The 24,435-nt window shown below is 48.0% G+C and overlaps 1 protein-coding gene across 1 annotated transcript; it reads left to right on the forward strand.

Annotated features, from left to right (window-relative positions):
- Positions 1-242: 242 nt before the first annotated feature.
- On the forward strand, positions 243-10,522 carry LOC306757200 (inter-alpha-trypsin inhibitor heavy chain H3-like; the record flags this gene model as incomplete). The annotated part of the gene is made up of 17 exons (XM_079242164.1): positions 243-565; positions 643-805; positions 909-1,019; positions 1,095-1,220; positions 1,316-1,432; positions 1,499-1,667; positions 1,768-1,902; positions 2,061-2,242; positions 2,316-2,501; positions 2,591-2,730; positions 2,857-3,017; positions 5,686-5,715; positions 9,463-9,576; positions 9,664-9,865; positions 9,944-10,119; positions 10,198-10,291; positions 10,366-10,522. 17 exons carry the CDS (start codon positions 243-245, stop codon positions 10,520-10,522), a joined length of 2,586 nt encoding a protein of 861 aa, XP_079098290.1.
- Positions 10,523-24,435: the final 13,913 nt, after the last annotated feature.

Here is a 24,435-nt window from a genome sequence, read left to right on the forward strand (position 1 = left end):
GGATTCACTGGAGAGAAAATCAAGTGATTCGTTTCTCTGTCTCTTATTTCTCCCTGTATTTGTCAGGATGAGAAGTTTTCTCGTTGCATTGTGTTTGCAGATCTCCTTTTGCTTTGTGGTGCATGTTAGTTATGTAAATACTTTATTCCATCTGAACCAGAAGAGTCAGCCAAAAACTTACTAAGTGCATCTGATCTCCCATCCTTGTGGCTCCACGCGGCGTGAAGGTGGAGGTGTCCAGCATGAGAGTGGCCTGCACTGTGACCTCTCGCTTCGCTCACACTGTCATGACCTCCGAGGCTCTGAACACGGCAAACTCCTCCCAAGAAATCACCCTTGAAGTGGAGCTTCCCAAGTCTGCCTTCATCACCAACTTCAGCATGTCAGTGAAAACTTCCACTGAGCGTAAGCATGAAAAATGTGTGACTGCCATGTTGACGGATGTCCTGGTCCCTGGCAGGGAGATCAGCAGTCAGGTGTACGCTGGAGAGGTGAAGGAGAAGGAGAAAGCCAGGAAACAGTACGAGAAAGCTGTTTCTTCAGGACAATCTGCTGGACTGGTCAAGTAAGTCTGACAGAAGGAAAGAAATTCAGCATGTTGCATGAACAGGAGACCAAAGTAATCCCTTTCCACCAACACAGGGTCTCTGGGAGAAAGATGGAGAAGTTTTCAGTGTCTGTTAATGTCGCTGCAAAAAGCAACGTGACCTTCAGTCTCATCTACGAGGAGCTGCTTCAGAGGAAACTGGGCCGATACGAGATCCTGATCCGAGTTCAGATCCACAAGCCAGTGCAGGAGTTTCAGGTTAAACGACCTTTTCGGAACGACGGCAGGGCTTGGACGACGTGACGAGTGTTTTCCTGATCTGTCTCTGCGATGATCTGTGTGTGTGTTTAGATGTGCACAGATTGTGACAGACATCTATGAGCCGCAGGGGATTGCTTTTACTGAGGCCCATGCAACTTTCCTCAGCAACGAGCTGCTGCCTTTGATAGAGAAAACCATCACAGGCACAACGGTACAGAGTTAAACACTCATAAAGCTGTTTATGATCTAGTCATGTTTAATAAAAACACGTTTCTTTATGCCGCAGGCACACGTCTCCTTCTCACCACCAGCAGAACAGCAGAGATGTCCACAGTGCCAAGGAGGGGTCATCAGCGGAGATTTTATCATCCAGTACGATGTGAAGCGGGAAAAAACTTTTGGGGAGTTTCAGGTGGGCGAGTCCTGAGAGTTGTTGCACGGCTCCACCTCTAAGCAGGCCTTCTAAACTTCTTTTATGTTTCTTATATTAAAGCTGTTTCTCTTCAGGCTGTGAACGGACACTTTGTGCACTTCTTCTCTCCGCCTGACCTGACCAGAGTCCCAACAAATGTTGTGTTTGTGATCGACAAGAGTGGATCAATGTCGGGAACCAAGATCTTCCAGGTAGACTGATGTGTGTGTTAATCAGTAAAGGATCCTGGGTTCGTCTTTACCATGTAAACTTTGCAGACTCGGGAAGCCATGGCGTCCATTCTGGAAGACCTCCATGAAGAAGACCACTTTGCAATCATCCTGTTTGACAGTGAGATCATCCAGTGGCAGAACTCGCTCACCAAAGCAACGACTGACAACGTTTCTGAAGCCATCCGCTATGTCCGGGGGATTAAAGCAGGCTCCGGTACGAAGACCTTCCATCGTGGAAAGCCAGTGTAGAGAGGCTAAAACTGGTGAAATATGATCTCTCCTGTAAATCTTCTCTTTGTGTCGATGCTTTTCAGCCACAAACATAAATGATGCTGTTCTGAAGGCGGTGGACATCCTGAAGCTGAATGGACAAGAGGAGAAAGTTCCAGAAAGACACGCTGATATGATTATTCTGCTGACGGACGGGATGCCAAACAGCGCTGAGCTGCGTTTGGAAGATCTGACGAAAAAGAAGAGAAAATGAAAACCTTACGGAGGGATTTCTCCCTCCTGCCTCCTTTCTTTGTCCAGAAAAATGGAGTTTCAGGGTTAAAAACGCTGAAAAACCCCTTTCAGTCTGGTGCACAAACCTTCTGTCCGCCTGCAGGGGTGTCGGACACACGGACCATCCAGCAGAATGTGCATTCTGCCATTGCAGGGAAGATGTCTCTGTTCTGTCTTGGATTCGGAAACAACGTGGACTACTCCTTCCTGGACGTGATGTGCAGGCAAAATAAAAGACTGGCTCGCAGAGTTTTTGAGGGTTCAGATGTGGTCGTTCAGCTCAAGGTAACGCGAAGACGAATATGAAAAGCACTGAACGGACTGTGGAAAGGCGTTCTGGAGCTTGTCTCTTTCACAGGGCTTCTACAAAGAGGTGTCCAGCCCTCTGCTCCTGGACGTGGACCTGCGTTACCCTGACAACGCGGTCGACTCCTTGACCCAAAGCCACTACAACCAGTTGTTTAATGGCTCGGAGATCGTGGTTGCTGGTCAGCTGAAGGAGGGCCACATGGATAATTTCTTGGTGGAGGTTGTTGCTCAGGGGGTGAGAAACACACAGAAAGCCATCGTTCACATTGTCAATGTTGTTTCTTGTAAAAATGTCTATGAGCATCTTTTCTTCTGTCTCTTTAGTCTGAAGGGGAAATCCAGATCCGAGAGAATCCCAGCATGGCGAACTGGCCCACCATCTACCCACAGAAGGAATACATCTTTGGAGATTTCACCGAGCGTTTGTGGGCTTATCTCACCATCCAACAGCTGCTGGAGAAGAGGTCCCACTCTCCTTAAAATGAGACAGAGGGTGCTGAGAGACGGCTCGGACTTTTCATTCAGCTAAATTCTTATTTCACTGAGTCTGCCACTGACAAACTAGGATGTCGTCTTTCTTCTTCTTCCAGTGATGTTGGTACCCAGCAGGACAAGGACGATGCAGTAGCGGAGGCCTTAGCTATGTCTCTGCAATACCGCTTTGTCACGCCTCTTACGTCCATGGTGGTCACCAAGCCTGAAAGCCAGGATGGAGCAGACAGCGCGCTTGTAGCGGATAAACTGACTGAAGGTAGTGTCTTCTCACACTTTCTGATTCTTTTAAAAGATTTTTAAACTTCTGCCTCCAGCCTGGAACGACACCCGGATATGTGACGAAATCTTCACAACTATCACAAGGGCTGCGTGTACGATCCTGTCTCAGAACAAACCATAGACTGTATAAAAAGATGGGCGGAGCCTCAGTGACGTCACCCGTAGGTTTCTGAAGAGCTGAACTGAAGCTCGGTGGGCGGTTCCTACCGTCGCCATGCGTGTCGTCTCGTCCAGAAAATACAAATATGGGCAAAGAGGTGGAGCTGAGAGGGGGGCTGTGAGCGTCACGGTGGATGATTGACATCTAGCGAAATCCGAGATTTCTGTAGCTAAGAGCTAACCGAGCTAACCAGGTGCTAACAGGAGCTAACCAGCTAACAGAGGTAAGCGGGCCAAAGCTAAGTCACGTTGTTAACCGGCTAAAAACCGCGGTTGTTCTACGTTCTAATGACTTGAAGCGGGAGATCGGGTACCTGTCAGTCAAAAGGACACGCCCCTAAATATGCAGAATTTCAAGATTAAATTACTTTTAAACGGGCGAGTAAGAAAAAAACTTCACTCCCCCCACAGTTGTCATGAAGGTAAACCTGACCTATTAAACCTAAAATGAATTGTTGTACCAGGCTGTAAACATGTTTATTTTAAACATGTTTATTCCTGCTGTAAACATGTTTATTTTAAACATGTTTATTCCTGCTGTAAACATGCTTATTCCTGCTGTAAACATGTTGATTCCTGTTGTAAACATGTTTATTTTAAACATGTTTATTCCTGCTGTAAACATGTTTATTTTAAACATGTTTATTTCTGCTGTAAACGTGTTTATTTTAAACATGTTTATTCCTGCTGTAAACATGTTTATTTTAAACATGTTTATTCCTGCTGTAAACATGCTTATTCCTGCTGTAAACATGTTTATTCCTGCTGTAAACATGTTTATTTTAAACATGTTTATTCCTGCTGTAAACATGTTTATTTTAAACATGTTTATTCCTGCTGTAAACATGTTTATTTTAAACATGCTTATTCCTGCTGTAAACATGTTGATTCCTGCTGTAAACATGTTTATTTTAAACATGTTTATTTCTGCTGTAAACATGTTTATTTCTGCTGTGAACATGTTTATTTTAAACATGTTTATTTCTGCTGTAAACATGTTTATTCCTGCTGTAAACATGTTTATTTCTGCTGTAAACATGTTTATTTCTGCTGTGAAGTTGGTCTTTTTAACATGGGAGTCTATGGGGATTTGCTCTGTTTTGCAGCCCCTAGTGGATGAAGGGAGAACTGCAGTTTTATGCACTTCCGCACAGGCTTCACTTTTAACCGCTGGAGGTTGCTGCTTGGAACAAACCTGAGATTATCAGTCAATCTTTATTTATAGAGCACAAATGCAAGTTGTTGTTTCCCTTTCCGAAAGTCCATCTGAAGCGGACGCCACAGCGAATCATTGCTTGGGTGAATTGGCGCGTTTTATGCCGGATGCCCTTCCTGACGCAACCCTCTGCACTTATCTGGGACCGACTCTCAGAGAACAATCCTTCTCAGGGCTGCAGCAGCGTCAGGGAGCAGGAATCAAACCGCCGACTGCAGCTCTACCACCTGAGCCACTGCTACTCCTGCAAATACATTAGACACGTGTTGAACACGCTCCCACCATTCTTTTCCCATCAAATCAGCATAATCTGTAACATGAAGCATGAAAAAAAATACCTGCACAAACACAACACTCACACACATACACACACACACACACACACACACACACACATCAGGGAAACTTACACATGGGACAATCAACATAAAAACTGAAATATTACAAAAAAGAAATCATATAAAACAACATACCCTAAAGTAAATAATAGGTGGAATACATAAAATAAAAGACTATAAAATTCCATTTATAGTTTAAAATAATCAACTGAAAGAAGATAAGACTTAACTTGACACCAGCGTCTGAATCCAGATGTGTTTCCATGTAGGTACATCAAATGTGACCCCTTATCGCCTTTGCAACAAACTTTATGATATTAATTCTTTGTATTGTAACATAGGTGATATTATATGGTGAGAAGGGAGCAAACAAAAAAAAAAAAAAGCCTGTAGCACTTCATGCAAGGATCTGCATCCAACTGGACAGTCCACCAACACCTTCCTACCATGTCCTCTACTGTTTGATTTTGTGCTTGTGTTGTTCTCACTCATATGTAAGTCGCTTTGGATAAAAGCGTCTAAATGACTGTAGAATAGAATAGAATAGAATAGAATAGAATAGAATAGGTAAAACACATTCCCTCCAGTAAAAACTAGAGGACAGCAGCCCAGTTCATGTAGGAATGAGCAAAGTGACGAGGAACGAGGCGTGTCCCGGAGTTTATGCCCCTCGGTGATGAGACACCATCTTGCTTGTTTGTTGTGGAGAAATGATCAGAAGTAGTTGCTTGCATGTGGATTGGGTTTGTTTTGGACAGCAGCGCTTGGAAGAGTCTTCACATCAGGATAGGTGTTCTGTGCTGCAGGTAACTCAGGCTGCCCCCTTTCTGCAAGGGGCTCTACTCTGCACGTCTTCCATGCAGTTAAACAGCAGATTATTATCCTCTCAGTAAAACCTGCAGACGGTTTCCAACTTTCTTTTCTGTTTTCAGACCAGCGACAGAAAGCAGAGAGAAGCGGAGGTGTGTAAACTCTCTTTAAACTCTTCGTTAAATGATCCAGAACACCTTCATCCAAAACCATGTTTTCCTCCACAGCTTTCAGTCAACCCGCTGCTGCCAGAACCCGAGGAAATGGTACGTATGCTACGTATGACACTGTTCAGGCTTGAACTGTTCGGATCCACGTTCCTGTTTCTTCACTAGCCATCTGATTGGCTGGTAGACACCATGTGTGATCACACCAATGTTCAGTCTTTTTATCTAATGACCAGCAGGGCTTTAACAGGTAAGTGTGTACATTATCACTGAAATGTGGATCCTGGCCAGTAAAAACAATGAATCCATATGACATCGTTTTCCAAAACCAAATCAATCCAAACCGATCTCCATGACCTCGTTGTTCAGCACGTTCATCAGCATATCAGGCGGCGGTAGCGTCCCTGATCCTGTCCAATCAGAATAACCTTCCATCTCACAGCGTCACTTCCACAAAACAACAAACATGCCTCCAACGGGATCTGGTTAGTGGTGGAAAATAACTGTCCTTCATCTTGTCCTTCTATGTGGGTCGTCTACGTGGAGCGGTGCTGACGGCAGTGTGAGACCATTCCCTAAAATCACGGTTACACCCTCTACAGGGAGAGCAGGACGCACTCCCATCTCCACAGGGTCACTGAATAGTTCAGAATGCAACATGAGTCTATGCACCGGCACAGGAAAACCTCATGCCCATACACAACACCGGCAACGACACCCCGGTGTCAGACTCCGCAAAAAACGGTAATGCAGAGGAAAGAATGAAAGAATCATATGCACCCGTATCCCGCAGGATTGTAACAGGCACCGGAACAGTACACCCAACAAGGACACCTTTCCCCGTAAAATGAAAGGAGCATAGGACCCCAAGTCAGGCTTACCCAGCCCCTGCTGCGCAACGTGGTCAACCGGAACAGAAACAGCCAGGGGTATAGTAGAAGCAGCCAAAGCTGCAGAACCAGTCTGTTGCAGCCGTGACCTGAAAGCAACGCAGTCTGGCTTCCAGTGTCCCGTTTTGTGACAAAAATGACAAGCTGCGTCCAGTCCATGAGTACCGGAAAAACCCCCGAGACCGCCCAGACGCTGACTGGGCCACAGCCGGTTCATACACACGAGCGTCTCCAGAGCATGACTCACCACTCCCTCTGTGCGTCAGCATGTAGTCATCAGCCGAAGCAGCAGCCTCAGAAACTGTAGCGGCTTTCCGTTCCAGCACATACATAGCAAGTCGCTCCGGAAGCGAACTGTTCCAGGATCATTAAATTTCATAACCCCTGAAAATCCCGCACCTGTTCCGCAGTGCACCAACGAGAAAAGTGGACGGTCAAATCCTGGGCAAATTCCAAATGCGTCCTTGCACCTCGTTTCCAAGTCCGAAACCGCTGGCGATATGCCTCTGGAACCAACTCATACGCTTTCAGGATAGCAGCCTTCACCTGACCATAATCGGCACAGTCACTCAGACTTAATAAAGATACCACCTCCTGAGCGCGTCCCACCACCACACACTGAAGCAACGCAGTGCAGTCCAAACTAGACCAGCCTTGCGTATCAGCAATGCGCTCAAACAGCATGAATTTGGAATCCACATCATCCTCATTAAACTTAGGAACCAAACGTAAATTATCCAGCACATCAAAAGCCATACTGGATCTATCAAGGTCACGCCGAGACCCCATGACCAGTGTGCCATCTTTAAGTAAATCCAATCGCGTACTCTCCAGATCCAACCTGCCCAGCTCTGTACGCTGCCTCATCCTTTCCTTCTCCAACTCCATCTCCTGTCGCATCTTCTCCAATGCCAATTCCTTATCCGTCTCCAGCTGCATACGCAACAAGAGCAACTCTTTCTGCTACTGAAAACCCAGGGACCCAGCAGGAACAGACTCCTGCGCCAGCTCCGTAGACGCACCAGCGGAACCAGAAGGCAGCGAAACCCGTGCGAAAACCCCAATCTCATGCAGGTTCGCCCGCAAACTAGCCTTAACATTTTCCTTCAACCGCTTATCACCAACATCAATCTCGTAGTGCTCTGCAATCCGGACCAGCTGATCTCGCGAACACTGATCCAAAAACCCCTCAAATGGAGCCTTAAGAAAATCCTCGACCGACATAACCACAACCACCAACCGCACCGGTCTAGCAGTCCAAACTCCCTGCCTCTAACTGCCTACCACAAAATACCTAACTCAACCCTGGTCTTCAGGGATTAGGGATGGTGGGTACTCACGCACTAAATACCACTAGTGAGACAAACGCAAAACCCGCTGCCCCCCTTATGGCCGTGCCCCCGAGACAACCGCTCCAACCATATAACCCCACACTACCAAGCGCAAGCTAACAAAACCCAAAGGGGAGACACGCTACACCTACAGAGGAGTGAGCCCGCAACCACCCAGACCGGCGGTGACCGCACACAGCGAAACAACACACAGTGCGACGGCGGCAACGCCAAAACCAGCAAAAGCGCAACACGCCCCCCCAAAAACATGAAGACGAGCATCCAATTGTTACAATCGGGTGCAAAGACCATAACAAAATAAACGAAGAAAAGGAATCCGGAATACAAAAATATATATTTATTAACTAAACCAAAATCCACCCAAAAATGCCAGGCCCAAACTCCTGTGGACCAGGCCGCGCCGTGGGACAAGCAGATCTTAAGGAGCCGGTTGGAGATCCTGGCCAGCTGTCACCAATCAGCCATTAACTCCACCTGCAACAACACATAATTAGAAATCAAAGCAAACTGAAAGAACTCAACGACCCAACAAACCATGGGTCGTCACACAACACACAAAGCGTCTGGACGACGGATAACGGCATGTCCATGCTGTTTCCAACACATGTGACATCGTGGTATTTTCTGTCGCAGACTGTGACATTTCAACACCTAAAACCCGGTGACATATGTCCACATGCAGACGGAGCATTCCCACATCTTCACAGGTTTTTTAAAGAATTGTTTATGATGCATAAATCTGCGTTTTGGTGTGGATGATCGGCCAAATCTGAGAAAAATATCTTGGCTTTGTGAGAAAGCTGCTACATGTGGACAAGGCTTGAGTCTGGGGGAGGCCCAGCAGGAAGATTCATCACTTTTGACTTTCCGTTGGAGAGTCGGCTCTTTCAGCTCCCAAATCGTTCTTCATTTAGTGTCATTCAGAAACTCTACTTCAGTCTCATTTATCTATGAAGAGTGTTTTGTTTGTCTGTAAGCAATTATTTTGTATTTTTTCCATCAGAAAATTTAGTTATGTTATTTTAATCAAACCTTTAATCAAACAACTGAAGACAGAACCACACCAAGACAATAAATTAATAAAGGCCAAAATTTGAACATTTTGACTCCATATTTCCCCTGACACACTTCAGCTCTCTGCATTTACCTGGTCTGTTCCACTACACTTCCTTCCAGCAGGCTCTTCCTTCTTCACATCGTGGTATGATCACGTCTTTCCTCGTATGGAATTGATGTGACCGTCATAAAAAAGTCCTGGCCCTGATGAAGACTCCGCTCTCTTAGACAGGAATCAGTTTGTCTCGTCCACATATCACTACTGAACACAGTGAGCTTCGCAGCACAAGGAAAAGTCCTACGAAGCAGCAGCTCTCAGGATCACACATCATCACGACCGTCGGGGTTCCAAAGCCGACGCAAAGGCCGAGACTGGATGCAGATTATCATGTTTGCTTTATTTCAGACCAAATACTTCACTGTTTGTTTTACAGTGGATGGAGATCCTCATTTCATCATAGAACTGCCAGACAGAGAAGAAGCTTTCTGTTTCACCATCAATGAAAACCCAGGCACCATTTTCAACCTGGTCAGAGACAAGAAATCAGGTCAGCGCTGAGTCCTGCATGCTTGTTGTTCCAGAAAGTTCCTGCGTCACATGAGAAGGGACATCATCCAACATTCACTGCTTTTAGGCTTTGTGGTGAACGGCCAAATTATCGGCAAGAAGAAGTTTGCTCCCGATGGCGAGAACAGCACCTACTTTGGCCGTTTCGGCATCAGCCATCAGAAGCTGGGGGTGAGGCTGGAAGTAGACACTCAGGACATCTCACTTCTCTACGACGGCAAACTGGTGAAGCTGCTGTGGTCCGATACAACGCTCCTCAAAGATCTCCAGTAAGTAACTGCTTTAAGAAGGTGTCGATACAGCCGCACATGTCAGCTATAAGCCTCAGCTTTGTCTCTTTTCTCCAGCCTGGACCTGGCGTTGACAAATAACTGCAGCCTGACAGTAACACTGAGGCATTCAGTCACGTTTATGGTCATAAAACACAGAAAGATTTGGAAGCGTCGCCATGACCAGCAGGACTACCTGGGTTTCTACACACTGGACAGCCACCACCTGTCTCCTTCAGTCCACGGCCTGCTCGGTAGCGGTTCACCTCATGCTGTGGTTCACTTTGAGTAAAACAAACCAAACAACACGCCATTTACATGTGATCCTCCAGGTCAGTTCTACCATGGACTCGCCTTCGAAGTGACAGAGCTGCATCCAGGTGAAGCCATGGTGTATGTGAAGGGACAGACGCTCAACGTGACCAGGTACGTTTTACGTTTCAACGTCCAAATAGAAGCACAAGACTAGAGACTAGCTAAACCATTTGTTTCCTCGACAGGCGCTTGCAGAAAGACTTCAGCGGTGATGTGAGGAACGGAGAAAACATCCTCTGTTGGTTTGTTAACGATGGTGGAAGAGGCCTGATTGACGGGACGGCCTTGGACTACACCGTTTCTGACCTTTTTACTGTTTTAACACTAAAAAAAACCTCTTAATGCGAGTTGCAGGGTATATCTACACGCTGCACTTTATCAGCCGAGTCTTGGTGGATGATGGAGCAGCAGCCTGTTTGCGTCATGTTCAACGTTGTGCTTCAAAAGCAACCTGTAGGTTAACGCAACATCAGATTAGGTGCTAAAGTCAAAACACAGACCACAAACTAAACTGTAAGTCACATCTTTATAACATCTTACAAATGATTAAAACAAATGGATGGTTCAGTCTGCTTCAAGGCAGATGTTGGCGTTCTGGCTACATTTTGGTGCCTTATGATGATAAATTTGGGGTCATTTTGAGCAGTTTATTAAATGTTGACTCACATGATCGATAAACTGAGGAAATCATCCAAAAACACTCAGAAAACTTTCCTGCTTCTTGTGACAAAGTGGGTGAAACTGTGATTGTTCACCACTTGTTCCTAACATTTACCTTTTCTCATATTCGTCCCTTTAACTTTATTCTGTTATTTCTGTTGCCGGGTAACCGTGCTGCAGGGTTGTTCGTTTTTGCATTGTGTTGCATTTTTCATTGTGTTACCATTTAAATTTATTCTTAGTTTAACTCCACCTTGCAGGATAGGTTGGGGAGTGGCCAACCCAGCATGTGTGAGTGACTTCTTAGATTAGTTGATTAATGTTGGTGTAGAATAAGGTTGCTGGAGATAGTGATATGGGGAAATGGTTTAGGCTAAAGCTAATCAGGTGTGTGTCTAATGGGGTGTATAGGTAGTCAGTTTGGGAGCTGGCGAGGAGAGAGAGAGGAAAAGTGAAACTGGTGACTGATTGCTCGCTGATCTTTGAAACTGTACGATGAAATAAAATATTCATCTTTAAGGAAATCCCAGGACTGCTGATTCTGTCAACGTCTGATCTTCTTCGACTTTGGACACACAGTTGGAAAAAGATTCCAAACCAAGCCGACTAACACGCTTACCTTTCCACCATAGATGATTGTCGGATCAATATCTTGATCAGGTTCTGATGCGTGAACAGAGTCTGTGAGTTTGCACCTCCTGCAGCAGGGATCACCAGACCAACATCTTGGACTGCTGGCCTGCAGGTTGTAGATGCTTCCCTGCTTCAACGCCTGACCCGAACTGATGCCTCAGCAGCAGATCCATTTCATTTCAATCATATGTGTTGCAGCAGGGAAACATCTAGCAGGGGTGCCCAGCTGCGGTCCTCGAGGGCCACTGTCCTGCAGGTCTTCCATGTATCCCTGCTCCAACACACCTGACTCCAACTAACTACATTGGCTGTTGGATCTATTGCATCTTTTCCATCAGTACCAGCTCGTCTCAACTTAACTCGCCTCAACCCGTCTCAGCTTGGTTCTGTTTCTTTTCCATTACAGTTTAGTTCCAGGTCTGAAAGGGGCGGGGTTTGTGTGAAATCGCTGTGACATCAGAGTTGTACACGACAAGCTCTATAACGACACAGGACCTAGAGACAACCTGCTACTTGGTCTGCGGCTCGCCGGTCGCCAACCATAAATCGTTTCCACCTGTTGGAGCCCCTTCCAGTCTCGTCTGTTTGATCCACTCCGACCATCGTGGTCCTTGACCTGCTGATGGTCACTTTCTGCTTTTCCAGCTTCTCTCGACGCTGCTGGAAACTCCGTTGCTAGCCGTATGTAGCGGCTTGGTTATTCTTCTCTGCGCTGTGTGAAATGACGAAGGTACCCGGTCTTAGAATCCACAGCTTCTTTATTATGACATCTGGTTCAAAACATAAAAATAAAAAGGCTCATCAGCTCCGACAGTCACGGCATCGACACAACTGAAAAAGAAAACTCACTTGTTTTACGCAGCCAAGTTACTAGCATTAGCCACACAAAGCTAACAAGTTGCTACTGAGTAATATAGCCTTTCTCAAAGCACAACCACATTACGTCAGCAGTTAATAACTTAACAGAATACATACAGACGAAAAATAAATATTTAAAACACGATGATGCAAAGATCACTGTAGAGATCAGCGCAAGCCAACTTACCACGAGTCCTCCCGATATCAGACTGAGGCTAGACGGAGGGGGCGTCCGTCTCAAGTCTGCAGGGGCTCGACAGGTGGCGTTCAAGTGCTTCAAAATAAATCTGAACTTAAAGCACCCATCACAATAAATGTAAATAAATAAAATCTGTTGACTAAAAATGGCAGACTCATAATAAATCAAATTACACACAAGGCTTAAATTATAGGAATACAAAGGATGGCAAGTGGAATCATCACAAACCAACTCCGTTACACGTAGACATGGAGTCGGAAAGCTCCTGATAGATTTTTCCATTTCGTGTCGCTCCATCTGGTTCCCTCTGTATCCTTTCCTCAGCAACCAAAGAAACGTCTCCGGCTCAGTGTTGGACCACGGAACAGACTTTTGTTGCGCCATTGCTTGTTGTAATGTAAACAACTTGCGAGTTGGACGGCTATGAACATGAGCAAAGAGCTTTTAAAAAAAAAAAAAAAAAAGGTTTGTTTGTTTGTTTTCAGTAAATCTGACTTTAAACCAAGTTTTACATTCTGAACGTGCCTCTAGTTGGATTTCAGCTGTACAGAAAAAAGCGGCTTTAAGTTGTATCATCTGTGGTTTACGGTGTTTCGTAAGGTTTCTAGATTTCACTGTTAGTTTTGTTTACATGCAACAGAACAATAACAATAACAGAACAACAGATAACAGGTGAAGTAAAATAGTTTTTTAAACCAGTGGATGAAAAAAACAGAATTAAAATAAAAAAGCAAAACTTCAGGTGTGTGGAAAACATCATCCTTGTGGTGCATTACAGGTTTTATTCTTTCTTCTTTGTTGTTGTCATGTTTACTAATCAATAAAAGTGTGTTCTGAAGCCATCGTGTCGCGGTAACTCTCACGCTACCTGCCTGCATGTCCAGTTTCCTGCAGACATCCTCCCTCTCCAGAAAATCTCTTCAGAAGTCACAGAATTAGTTCCATAAATTCCATCTGCGTCAGTAAATGTCACATGATCTCAATCACACACACACACACACACACACACCACAGAGAACTACTGGTTCAGCTTGGTTCTAAAATAACTGGCTTTGCCTTTAAGGAATATTATATTTAGACTGATCAGGGACAGAATGAGGACATTACTGACCCTGATGCAAATGGCGCCATGCACCCCAGTTCAGCAAAGGGGGGGGGGGGGGGGGGGGGGGGGGCGTTTTGTTCCCCATCCTGTCATCCTGCTGCCAGACCTGGAGACTGGTTCATTTCCAACAAACTTCTGGTCATCACTTGTTTACTTATTTGAAGTAAAACTGAGAAAAACTTGAATAAACAGAAATAAACTGTGATATTCCCCCCCACCCCACCCCGCCCCACCCCCATCCCCCTCCCAGCTTGGTTCAGTCCAACCTGACTGCTCTCCAGCCTGCTTAGATCAGGTACCGCCGGGAACAGGTGAGAAACCTGCAGCGTCACGTGGTCTGGAGCAAGCACGTGGAGGTGAATGAAGGAGAGGATTCTGGACCACATCTGTAAATCTCTGGACCGGACCGGTTCCGACATGTCTCAGCAGATGTCTCCTTCCAGGAGGAGTCTGCAGGAGGCCACGTGCCTCAAGACACCTGCTCGCTCACCTGGTTCAGGTCTTCAGAAAGGCAGGGAGACGTCACGTGACATGCAGGTACGAACAGGTACGCTGAAGTTAGCTTCTGATTCGTCATGTAAAGGGCGATTTCACCGTTTTTTGTTTGGTTTTTTTACAACCTAAATTCAATTAAATTCAAGTCAACGTTATTTGTATCGCGGTACTTTACAACAAGATGACTTCAGGACACTTTACAGACACATGGAGCCAATTCATGATCAATATCCCAGCTAGGAGAAACCAACAGGTTGCATGGAGTCTGGGCTCCAGTCCAGTCCTCCATCTGAGCTGCACGAGGCGACAGTGGAGAGGAAAACCTCCTGATTTCATCTGGACTTTGTTTCTCAGTCCAGATCCTCAGGACCCACTGCCCTGAATGTTTTAGTTGTCTTCCTGCTCCAACACGTCTGATTTATGTTTATGAACTGAATCCAGGTCGTAGACGGGCCTCAGACGGGCCCCTCATGATGTCTGCCTCTCTTCTTACCCTCACCACTGTGGAACAGGGCCGGTCCGGACTCATCAGACCACATGACCTCCATTCAGCTCCAGAGTCTTCATCCTCAGAAACTTGTTAGTTTCAGCTGAACTGGTCACCAGTCATCCCAGTCTGATGGGCGACCTACAGGTCCAACAGAACCCGGCTTCAGATGTTCTTCCTCTGCTGACTGGTGGGAGCGTTTTAGGACCTACCTGTCGGTGCGGTCAGTGCACGTACGTGCAGGTAAAAGTGCACGTGCCCCTGTGGAAATGTAGCGCGCCGTTTTAGAGCCATTTATGCTGAATGGGAACAGTTGGGCCTCATTAATGTTCCTTTGTGTGGTTGGTTTCATGCTCAGGTTTCCTCTATGCAGTGAGATTAAAACACATGATGTGTGTGTGAGTGTGTGTGAGTGTGTGAGAACTCTTCCTTTGCCATGTGGTTTGTGCACCAATACGTCCAGAACAAACAAGCTGACCCCAGCCCTGTCGGAAGTTCAGGAGTTGAGAGGATCTTTGCAGAAGTGTTCACCTGTGTGTGTGTGTGTGTGTGTGTGTGTGTGTGTGTGTGTGTGTGTGTGTGTGTAAGCTTCCTTGATGAGCACCAGATGTGCACAGGCTCAGGGTGTCAGCAGTAGCTCTGTAGGGCCCCACTTCACCGTGTCTGGGTCGTGTTGCAGAAGGCGTTGAGGCGATATCGTGACACCCGGCTGATGGTGATGAGTTTGCAGTCCGACATGCGGGCCCCCCCCCCCACCCCCCCAACATAAGGACAGAGACCCCGGGTCAGTGTGAACCTGGGGGGTTCCAGCAGGATGGAGATGTAGGTGTCCTTGTGCTCCAGCAGAGGGCGGCAGAGAGCTGTGGAACATCTGCAGGGTCCGGCTGGAGGCCTCCGGGTCTGGACCGGCTTCCAGCTTCTGTTTGTTTTTCACTTTTATTTTTCTCTCCATGAGAACAAAAGGCGCTGCAAAGCTTGTTGGCTTCAATATGAACATTTTAGACCAAAATATTCCTTCATCCTCAAACTACTTTAGTATTCTGTTGTAAACTGATGAATTTAAGTTTTTCCACAAATCTTTCGCCGTTATTCAGATTTATATTTTTATTATTCCATTAAATGCTTTAGACATAAAACTTTCTTATTCTTTTTTTAATTTTATGTTATTATTCTGCATATTTTATTTTACCACCAGCTGATAGTTTTGCAGCCGTGTGAAAGGAGCTTTACTTTCCTGTAAACATGACTGATGATGAGGATGTAGCAGGACAACAGCTGTAATTATTGCAGAATCATTTCTGGAAAGTATTAAATCTTCCTGAGAAAAGTTTTTCCTGTACAGAAGAGGATGTTTTTGCAGCTTCATGGTTAAAAAGTTTAGAATTTGGAGCGAGCTGTCCTGTGTCAAACACACTTCCCACAGCGAGGTGTGTTTTCTCTCATCTCACTTTAAACCCTGTCCTGCGTTGTCCCTCCCAGCCACCCGTCTCGCTACCTTTTGTCCCCGTGTGAATATTTCACATTGTTGCTGCTGGTGCGTGATGTGGGACACTGAGCGCTCATTGTGTGCACGCAGCGTGGGCGCTGCGGTATGCGGCCTCTTGGCGTACGGTGTGTCGTGACAGGCGTGTGGCTGCTGACGCCAGCCGGCTGCCTGCCTGCCTGCCTGTCTGTCTGTCTGTCTGTCGGTTTGGTTACACCTGACCGGCGATGACACCGCTGCACACACACACACACACACACACACACACACACACACAGATTTGCAGGCTGCTTGATCTTTCTCAGCTTAGTTCAGGAAACAGTCGTGATGTTTGTTTGCATGTTGTCTCTGCAGCTGTTTCTCCTCATGTTGCATGAAAGAAGCTGCATCCCTGAAGTCTGCTTGGTAAATGCAGTGCAGTGGGAGTGTGTGTGTGTGATGTTGCAGCACACCTTGGTGTAATCCTCGGTGTGTGGTGTGTTCTCTCAGCCTGCCGAGGTGAAAAGTTGAACCTGCTGTTGACCTTCTCTGGAGAGAGGGCTTAGCTCTGAAGTCAGGCGCAGGCCAAAGGCACAGGGAGGATATTCTCAAGTTCCTCTTTCCCTCCCTCACGCGCTCGCTCCCTCCTCTCACACACGGAAACAATTAGCATCTGTGATAAGATGCTGTACATATTTCCAGCATTTTATCCCACCGGTTTTGTTTGTTTGTGTCCTCCTGTCACGGCGTTGTTAATCACGGCTCTATCTCATCGAGGTGCGAGGAGCTGGAGAGCGGAGGAAGCAGACGGAGAGGGGCCGAATGTTTATCACTGCAGGGAGTTGAATTCCAGATGTTGAGATAATGAAGAAAATAAGCAAACAATTATGCAAAAATAGACAAATTTTGGGGGAGAAAAGCCGAAGCAGACAGACAGACGACAGGACTGACGTTCTGAAATAAGCTTGATTTAGACTTTAGGGTGTGAAAACGTCTCTGAAAGAGAAGCTTCCTGGTAAATGTTCGAGCTGCGCGTGCAGAGAAAGATGGACGACACTTTGGGTTTTTTAATAAAATCAAGTTTTCCTGAAGCAGGTGTGCAGAAAGCTGAAGAAGTCGTGCGTCCCTGCAGCTGAGTTATCTTATCATGTGTCGCATCGTGTGCTGATCCACACGCCTTGCTGCTGAAGCAACATGACCCAGAATTTAAAAGCCAAACTAACTCTGACGTCCTTCCAGTCCAGCGGAGCAGGGAAACACGGCCTGAAGATACGAGCCTTGACAGTAGATGCTGAGCTTAGCTGCACTCCATTCCCCCATCTGTTTTAGTTTTGGAGAGGTTGTGATAACCTCAGTCTGACCCCTGATTGGTCTAATCTCACCCTTTATCTTTTCTCACTGGTCAGCTGACGGGACGCTGCGCAGCGATTGGCTGCGGCTCTGCGGAGGAGGAGGGGTTTGTTCAGCATGGTGTTGTTGTTACAGTTACGCAGCGAGAAGTTTAGTCTGCTGTCTGAACCACAGAAAAGCTTCAGCAGAAGCAGAAGGAATGTTTGGGCTCAGACTGAAGGAGCCAGAAGTCGTGCAGAAACACGACGGCGAAGTTTTCCTGCCGTTGCTTCGGGAAGCGAGCTGCATGCACGTCTCTGCCGCAGATATGAACATTACTGCAACAGAAGTAATATTTTCCTTCACTTTCACCTGTTAACCTGCAGAGTGAAGGGAAAAGCAGCTGCTTGGAGTCGGAGCGGCTCCAGGCAGCGTCCTCTTAGGGCTGAAGAGCCAGATTAGATCAGAGGACCACTCTGTTTGTTTTCATCAGGGAGGGGGGTGAGGGACGCCTCCCCACTATCACACCGCTGTCCCTCTCCAGGATTCCCCCTCAGGGCTCAGTCCGCTGGAGCCCCCTGACCTCCCCGTCACCCCTTCCTAACCCGCGCTCGCCGAGGCATCCGCAGAGCCAGGGACTAAATGAAGGAAGACTCTGCTGTGTCTAAGAGTCAAATCACAACCAGACCTGTTGGTTCGGAGGTGGAAGCGCTGCCACCCAGGCGGCCGGGCCCCTCCGGCCCCGAGCGGCCCGACCAGAGGTTCATCCTGGCGGACCGACCTCGCTTTCATCAGCATGTGTGTCTGAGCAGTGTTCTCCTTCCCAGAGGAGGGAACGCCGCTATCTTCTCCACGCTGTGATGCGACCACGCCTCTGCTGGGAGAACGTGCAGCGTCGTCGCGTCGCGTCGCCTCGTCGCGTCGCCTCGTCGCGTCGCCTCGTCGCGTCGCCTCGTCGCGTCGCCTCGTCGCGTCGCCTCGTCGCGTCGCCTCGTCGCGTCGCCTCGTCGCTTGGCCTCGTCGCGTCGCCTCGTCGCTTGGCCTCGTCGCGTCGCCTCGTCGCTTCGCCTCGTCGCTTCGCCGCGTCGCTTCGCCGCGTCGCGTCGCCTCGTCGCTTGGCCTCGTCGCTTGGCCTCGTCGCGTCGCCTCGTCGCTTCGCCGCGTCACGTCGCTTGGCCTCGTCGCGTCGCCTCGTCGCTTGGCCTCGTCGCGTCGCCTCGTCGCTTGGCCTCGTCGCGTCGCCTCGTCGCTTGGCCTCGTCGCTTGGCCTCGTCGCTTGGCCGCGTCGCTTCGCCGCGTCGCTTCGCCTCGTCGCTTCGCCTCGTCGCTTGGCCTCGTCGCTTGGCCTCGTCGCTTGGCCTCGTCGCTTGGCCTCGTCGCTTGGCCTCGTCGCGTCGCCTCGTCGCTTGGCCGCGTCGCTTCGCCGCGTCGCTTCGCCTCGTCGCTTGGCCTCGTCGCGTCGCCTCGTCGCTTGGCCTCGTCGCGTCGCCTCGTCGCGTCGCCTCGTCGCTTGGCCGCGTCGCTTGGCCTCGTCGCTTGGCCTCGTCGCGTCGCCTCGTCGCTTCGCCGCGTCACGTCGCTTGGCCTCGTCGCGTCGCCGCGTCGCTTGGCCGCGTCGCTTGGCCTCGTCGCGTCGCCGCGTCGCTTGGCCGCGTCGCTTGGCCTCGTCGCTTGGCCTCGTCGCGTCGCCTCGTCGCTTCGCCTCGTCGCTTGGCCTCGTCGCTTGGCCTCGTCGCTTGGCCGCGTCGCTTGGCCTCGTCGCTTCGCCTCGTCGCTTCGCCTCGTCGCTTCGCCTCGTTGCGTCGCCTCGTTGCGTCGCCTCGTCGCTTCCATGAAAACATCCAAGTTTTCATGTAAAACTTCACAGATTGCTTCATTTTCTCACACACACTCCTCGTTCTGCTGGATAAACATCAGCCAAAGACACACACACCTTCCCATGTACACACACACACAGCCGCGCACACACACCTCTGCTGACCTCCTGTTGGTCTCCCACAAGGCCTTGGGGTGAGGCAGGCTGGCACCAGACAGTTATTCGGGCCCTCAGGCGGCTTCAGGACCGCTCAGAAACAGAGACGTAGTGAGAGAAAAGAAAGCAGCTGATTATTTACTGATTAACTTGTGTCTCAGCGTCAGATGGGGATGATTTTCTCTCTAATAAGAAGCCAGACTGTAATATTTTTGCAGTAATTTCCTGGTATTGTTTACTGGATTCCGTCAGTGTGTCTTCAGAAATATATAAATAAAAACCCAAATTTTACACCAAAGAAACTAATTTGCTGCTTTGACTAATTATTACCTTTTGTAGATTTCCTTTTATTTTTTAAACCCATCCCTTTAAAACAACAAAAACGCTTTTCAGCTGTAAATTAATTTAGCGTTTAAGATATTTCATTTAATTTTAATCCCTTAAAACAGGAAATAAAAGGCGTGCGGACGCTGTGATTGGATTAAAAGTGCTCTTTGTAAACATCGTGACCCGTGGCTTTGACACGCCTCCTTTCGGCTCCTGAAGAAAGTCTCTTCAGAACCGGAACGGCGTGAGATGAAGGTGTCGTTTTAAGACAGAACATGGGACAGGGAGGCAGACTTAGGAGTCTTTGTTGGTCATGTGGGCCTGCGTTTTGTCTTGGTTTTGTTCTTTTAAATCCTCCTCGGTTTGTGTGGTCTCCAGCTCTGCTTTGAGCGATTAGGGATGGAAAAGCTCGAGTAAATGAAGACATAATTTCACTTCTGTATTGTAGCTTTGAATAGTCTTCCTTTATATCAGTGCATGAAACTGGTTTGAATATTCGAGACGTTTCCCTTTACAGAGCCGAGTGTTTTCTGTCACGTTAGATTTGAGGCTTTAAGCTGGACGGATGATGTCAGTAAAGCTCGCCACCAGATGAGCCGTATCACCAGAGGCATCGCTAGAAATCTGAGTTGTGCCATTAGACGGAGCGAGAGGCAGGATCCTGAGAGAGAGACACAGAACGGATTGTTCCGCAACAGACTGACGGACCTTTTAGCCTTATCTTCCTGAGCTACTCTTACAGAAAACCAAGGAGAGAAGGCGAAAGAATACCTCGCTCTTTCTCTCCCTCCCATTCCCCATTCTCTCATTTCTCCTGTCTTCTCCCTTCCTCCTGCATTTCTTCTTCTTCTTTTGTCCATCAGTCTTTCTCCAGTGTTTCTTGAAAATCCTGTTAACCCCTGAACTCCTTCCATTGTCGCCCTTCTCTGTATCTTTAGCTTGATGTTTTAATATCTTGTTTCTCTCCGCCGCCGCGGCGCTTTGGAGCCCTCCGCTCCTGCAGATTGTTAAAAGGAAGATTTGTGAGACGCCACTGAGTCTTAGCAGCATTACTCTGTAAAACAGATCCCTCTTAACCATCTAAGACCCACACTGTATGCGTGACAGTTTGTTAGGAGGGGTTCCTGATGCCGATTTGCATTTGTTTACACATGCCACAGTCTGCACATTTGGATTTTCTGCATGCCACGGTGTTTGGATGCAGCCTGTATGCTGATACACACACACACACACACACACACACACACAGGCAACAGTATTTTGTGGCGATGACACTGTGAGTCGTCCCTCTCTGACAGAATGAAACGGATGGATAATTAGATATCAAAGGAAGGCAGGCTGGGTGTGGCGAGGCGCGCGGGGCCTACGATGCTAAAGCACTTATTAATGAGATAGGCCTTATCTGCTCTCCTCCCAGGAATTCTGCCTTTGATCGGCCGCGACTCCGGACTTAATACATTTTTGATTGATAGGCCGAGATGACAGAGAGAGGCGGTGTGGATGGGCGGAGGGGAGTGCAGGAGGAGGTGGGGGGGGGCAACTCTTAGATGCAATGGCAACAATGCCCTTCACATGATAAAATAACTCACGGCCATCATGTTTTACCGCGGGGAATGAGATGCGTTCACAAGTTGGGAATGTTTAGGTGATGAATACATCTGGGTTTCACCTGCATGAACACGCCGCTGCAGGAAGGCTCCAGATTCCTCCCAAACACACATAAATCCCCCCAACCGTCCAGACAGACAGGCCCATTCAGTCACCTTAACCCCAGCTATAACTCACCCGGCAGGGCGCGGAGAATCTCCTCCGAGCCGGAGAGGGGCCGGCCTGCGGAGGGGGACTGAGATAAGGCCCTATCCCCATCTCCGGATGAGTTATAGCCCACCCAGGAGGATGTGGCTCGCGACGACCCACCGTGCACGCTGCTTGCTGGGATTGCTACGGCTGCTGTACTCCCGGTTAGCGAGGTGGCGGGCGCCCTCAGATAACAGCCACACTCTCAATAACACCTTGACCAGAGGGAGGAGAGGCAGCAGCACTGAATCACTGACCCTCTGCAAGCACACACACACACACACACACACACACCAAATCCACACTCATCACACGCCTCCAGATGGGAGGTGACTGAGCGTAACCATTACGGCGCCGTGTCACCTCGTTATGAGTCTCCGTTGGCGGGGGGGCGGCGACTAAATTAAATCCATCAGCGGCCATTTCTTATCACGCCAGCAGGCAGAGCGGGCAGATCGATCAGAACGGCACGCCGCAGGTCAGTAAATCAACCCGTCAACCAGGCAGCTGAAGGAAGACGGCCAGGTCTGTATCTGTGGAGGAAAAGGCCCGAACAAAGTTCAGCCAAAACTTCCAGAAGAGTTTTTCCCTGCATGAGTCCGTCGCATTTCCCCTCGCTTTGGCTCGACTCGTTCAGGTGTTCAGCAGGTTTCCGTCCTGCGGTGCAGGATAATTCTGTGTGGAGGGTCGGAGAACAACCACAGGCACGTTTTAAAGCAGCACATCAAAGTTTTTGTTTAACAGACCGACTTTAATGCTGGACGCAGCGTGAGACAGCGGCTCGCTGAGACCTGCGATGAAACGGAAGCAGAGATGGGCTGGGAGGCAAGACTGCACGAGGGGGGGGGGGTTAGATGATAAGAGCGGGAAGAACTGATAGACTGGGGAAAAAAAGAAAATGATTAAAAACAGCAATCAGCCGTTGGAGCCTGATAAACCAAGCATTCGTTAATTGGAAGCGTGCAACTCGTGGGGATATGGCTGGATTAGAGTCTCCTTTTCACCCACTCCTTCTCCTTCTTCTTCTTCTCCTTCTCCTTCTTCTTCTTCTTCTTCTTCCGTCAAATTAAATGTATGAGACACATTTCATTATCAGAAGTTAAAATGATCGCAGGGACTGTAATATTTATTTTTCTACATTTGCCAGCCAGAGGAGAAAAATGGAACGGGCCCATAACAGGATCATTCTTCCTAAATGCGTATCTAAAGAAAGTTCAGAAGACAAAGTGGTTTAGTTGGGAGGAATAAATGGAAACGAGTCGGAGATGGAGAGACAAAGAGCAGGGAGGTTGCTGTTTTTTGACTCATCTTGGTTTTTGGGGCATATAGGAGATGGGAGATGGTCCATAAACAAAGGGTTGACAGGCCACCCATCACCCGGCAGGTCTGGCTGGTGCTGCTTAGATAAAGCCAGGCTGTTTCCTCCTGTATCAACACCATCCATCATCCATCTTCGCCTGCCCACCCTCTCGTTCGCCCTCACATCAGCCGCTCTCACTCCCTACACCTGCCAGCTCTGCTGCCCTTTTGGACCATCATTAAAACTTAATAACACAAATCTTCTTCTTTTTGACTTTTTGCTGCGTGAAACGTTGCATTCCACGGCAGCTGTAACGTACGGTTTTCTGTTTCCCGTGTAGTTTGGGGTTTTGGTCTTCGGTGATTTATGCATCTAAAGCTCATATTTAAAAGGGCCGAGCATTAATCATTGACACGTCCGCAGTCCTCGGCGCCGCCGTCTCTCACCGCGCGTTTTTGTTTTGCTGACACGTGAAATGAAAGCCGTTCTTTTCATTTCGTTTCAAGTCTATTTGCGCGCGACGTTTTTCGCTCATCACATCAGACAAAGCACAGGTTGGACTGAGTTTTGGCTAAATTACATTTTCCAAAACTAACCTGACAAAATATTAAGCTACGATTTGAGAACCTGTAGCCGCCACACAAAATGACCCTTCAGGCCACCATTGTTCCCTCGTCACTTCGGGGTTTTGTATGACCATCTCCTTCCTTTCTTTGTTGCTCATGGGGAATGGAAATTATGCAAATGGAGATGGGCACCATGAAGAAAGAATGTTGACATCTTCCATCCATGCTGCCCCCTAAATACACACACATCACACACACCCCATTCAGCCAGCTTTCTTCTGGCCCACTTCGGTGGCTCTGTCTCTTTTGGCTGTCTCTCAAGCGTACTTTAACAATTGGAGCCATATTGCCGGTGCCTCATCCTTTCTTCTATCCATCCTTGGCCGTTTTGCTTAGACAGGTGCTGAGACGGGAAGACAGAACGCTGTCAGCAAGTGGAACAAACAATGCTAGGTTATCTAAGTTTGGAAGGAGAACAGAGGAAGTAGGAGTCGTCCTGTGTTGGAAGAAAGCTGCGCTCTGATTAGCCGCCCTCATCGGAGCCACTTCTCCACGTGCGAAACCAGCTGCCGGGGGATGAATGACGCCTTTCCCTTCTTAGAACACAGAAACTTTATTGATGCAGTTTTAATGTCTTTGGTCCTTCATTGAGCTCCAGCAGTCAGAGGGGAATTAAGAGATAGAGAACAGAGCTGCAGCCTGAGCAGAGCAGCTGGGGAAATGGCTCAACTACAGGATGAATTAAAACCAATAAAAGCCAAGAAATGGGAAAATGGGCAATCACTGCAGCATAATGAACAAAGTGCAGATATCACTGTCTTTATGTGCCAGGAGCTACAAACTTCACGTCCTCGCACTGAAGGAACAAATGAGAGTGAACAGAGCCTGAAACTGTAATCGCTGTCCATTAGTCGGTTCCTCAACTCTGCTTCCTGTGGTTGCTTTTAGGAGGCGACTCGTCATGTGACCTCAGCACGCCCTTAGGATAACCGCAGCGCATAAAGCCAGATATAACACCGCTACAAGTCGGGACGTCGAGCAAAATGTAAATAAAAATGTAAAGCA

The sequence above is a fragment of the Telmatherina bonti genome, assembly GCF_933228915.1.
Source record: "Telmatherina bonti genome assembly, chromosome: 6".
Lineage (NCBI taxonomy): Eukaryota > Metazoa > Chordata > Actinopteri > Atheriniformes > Telmatherinidae > Telmatherina > Telmatherina bonti.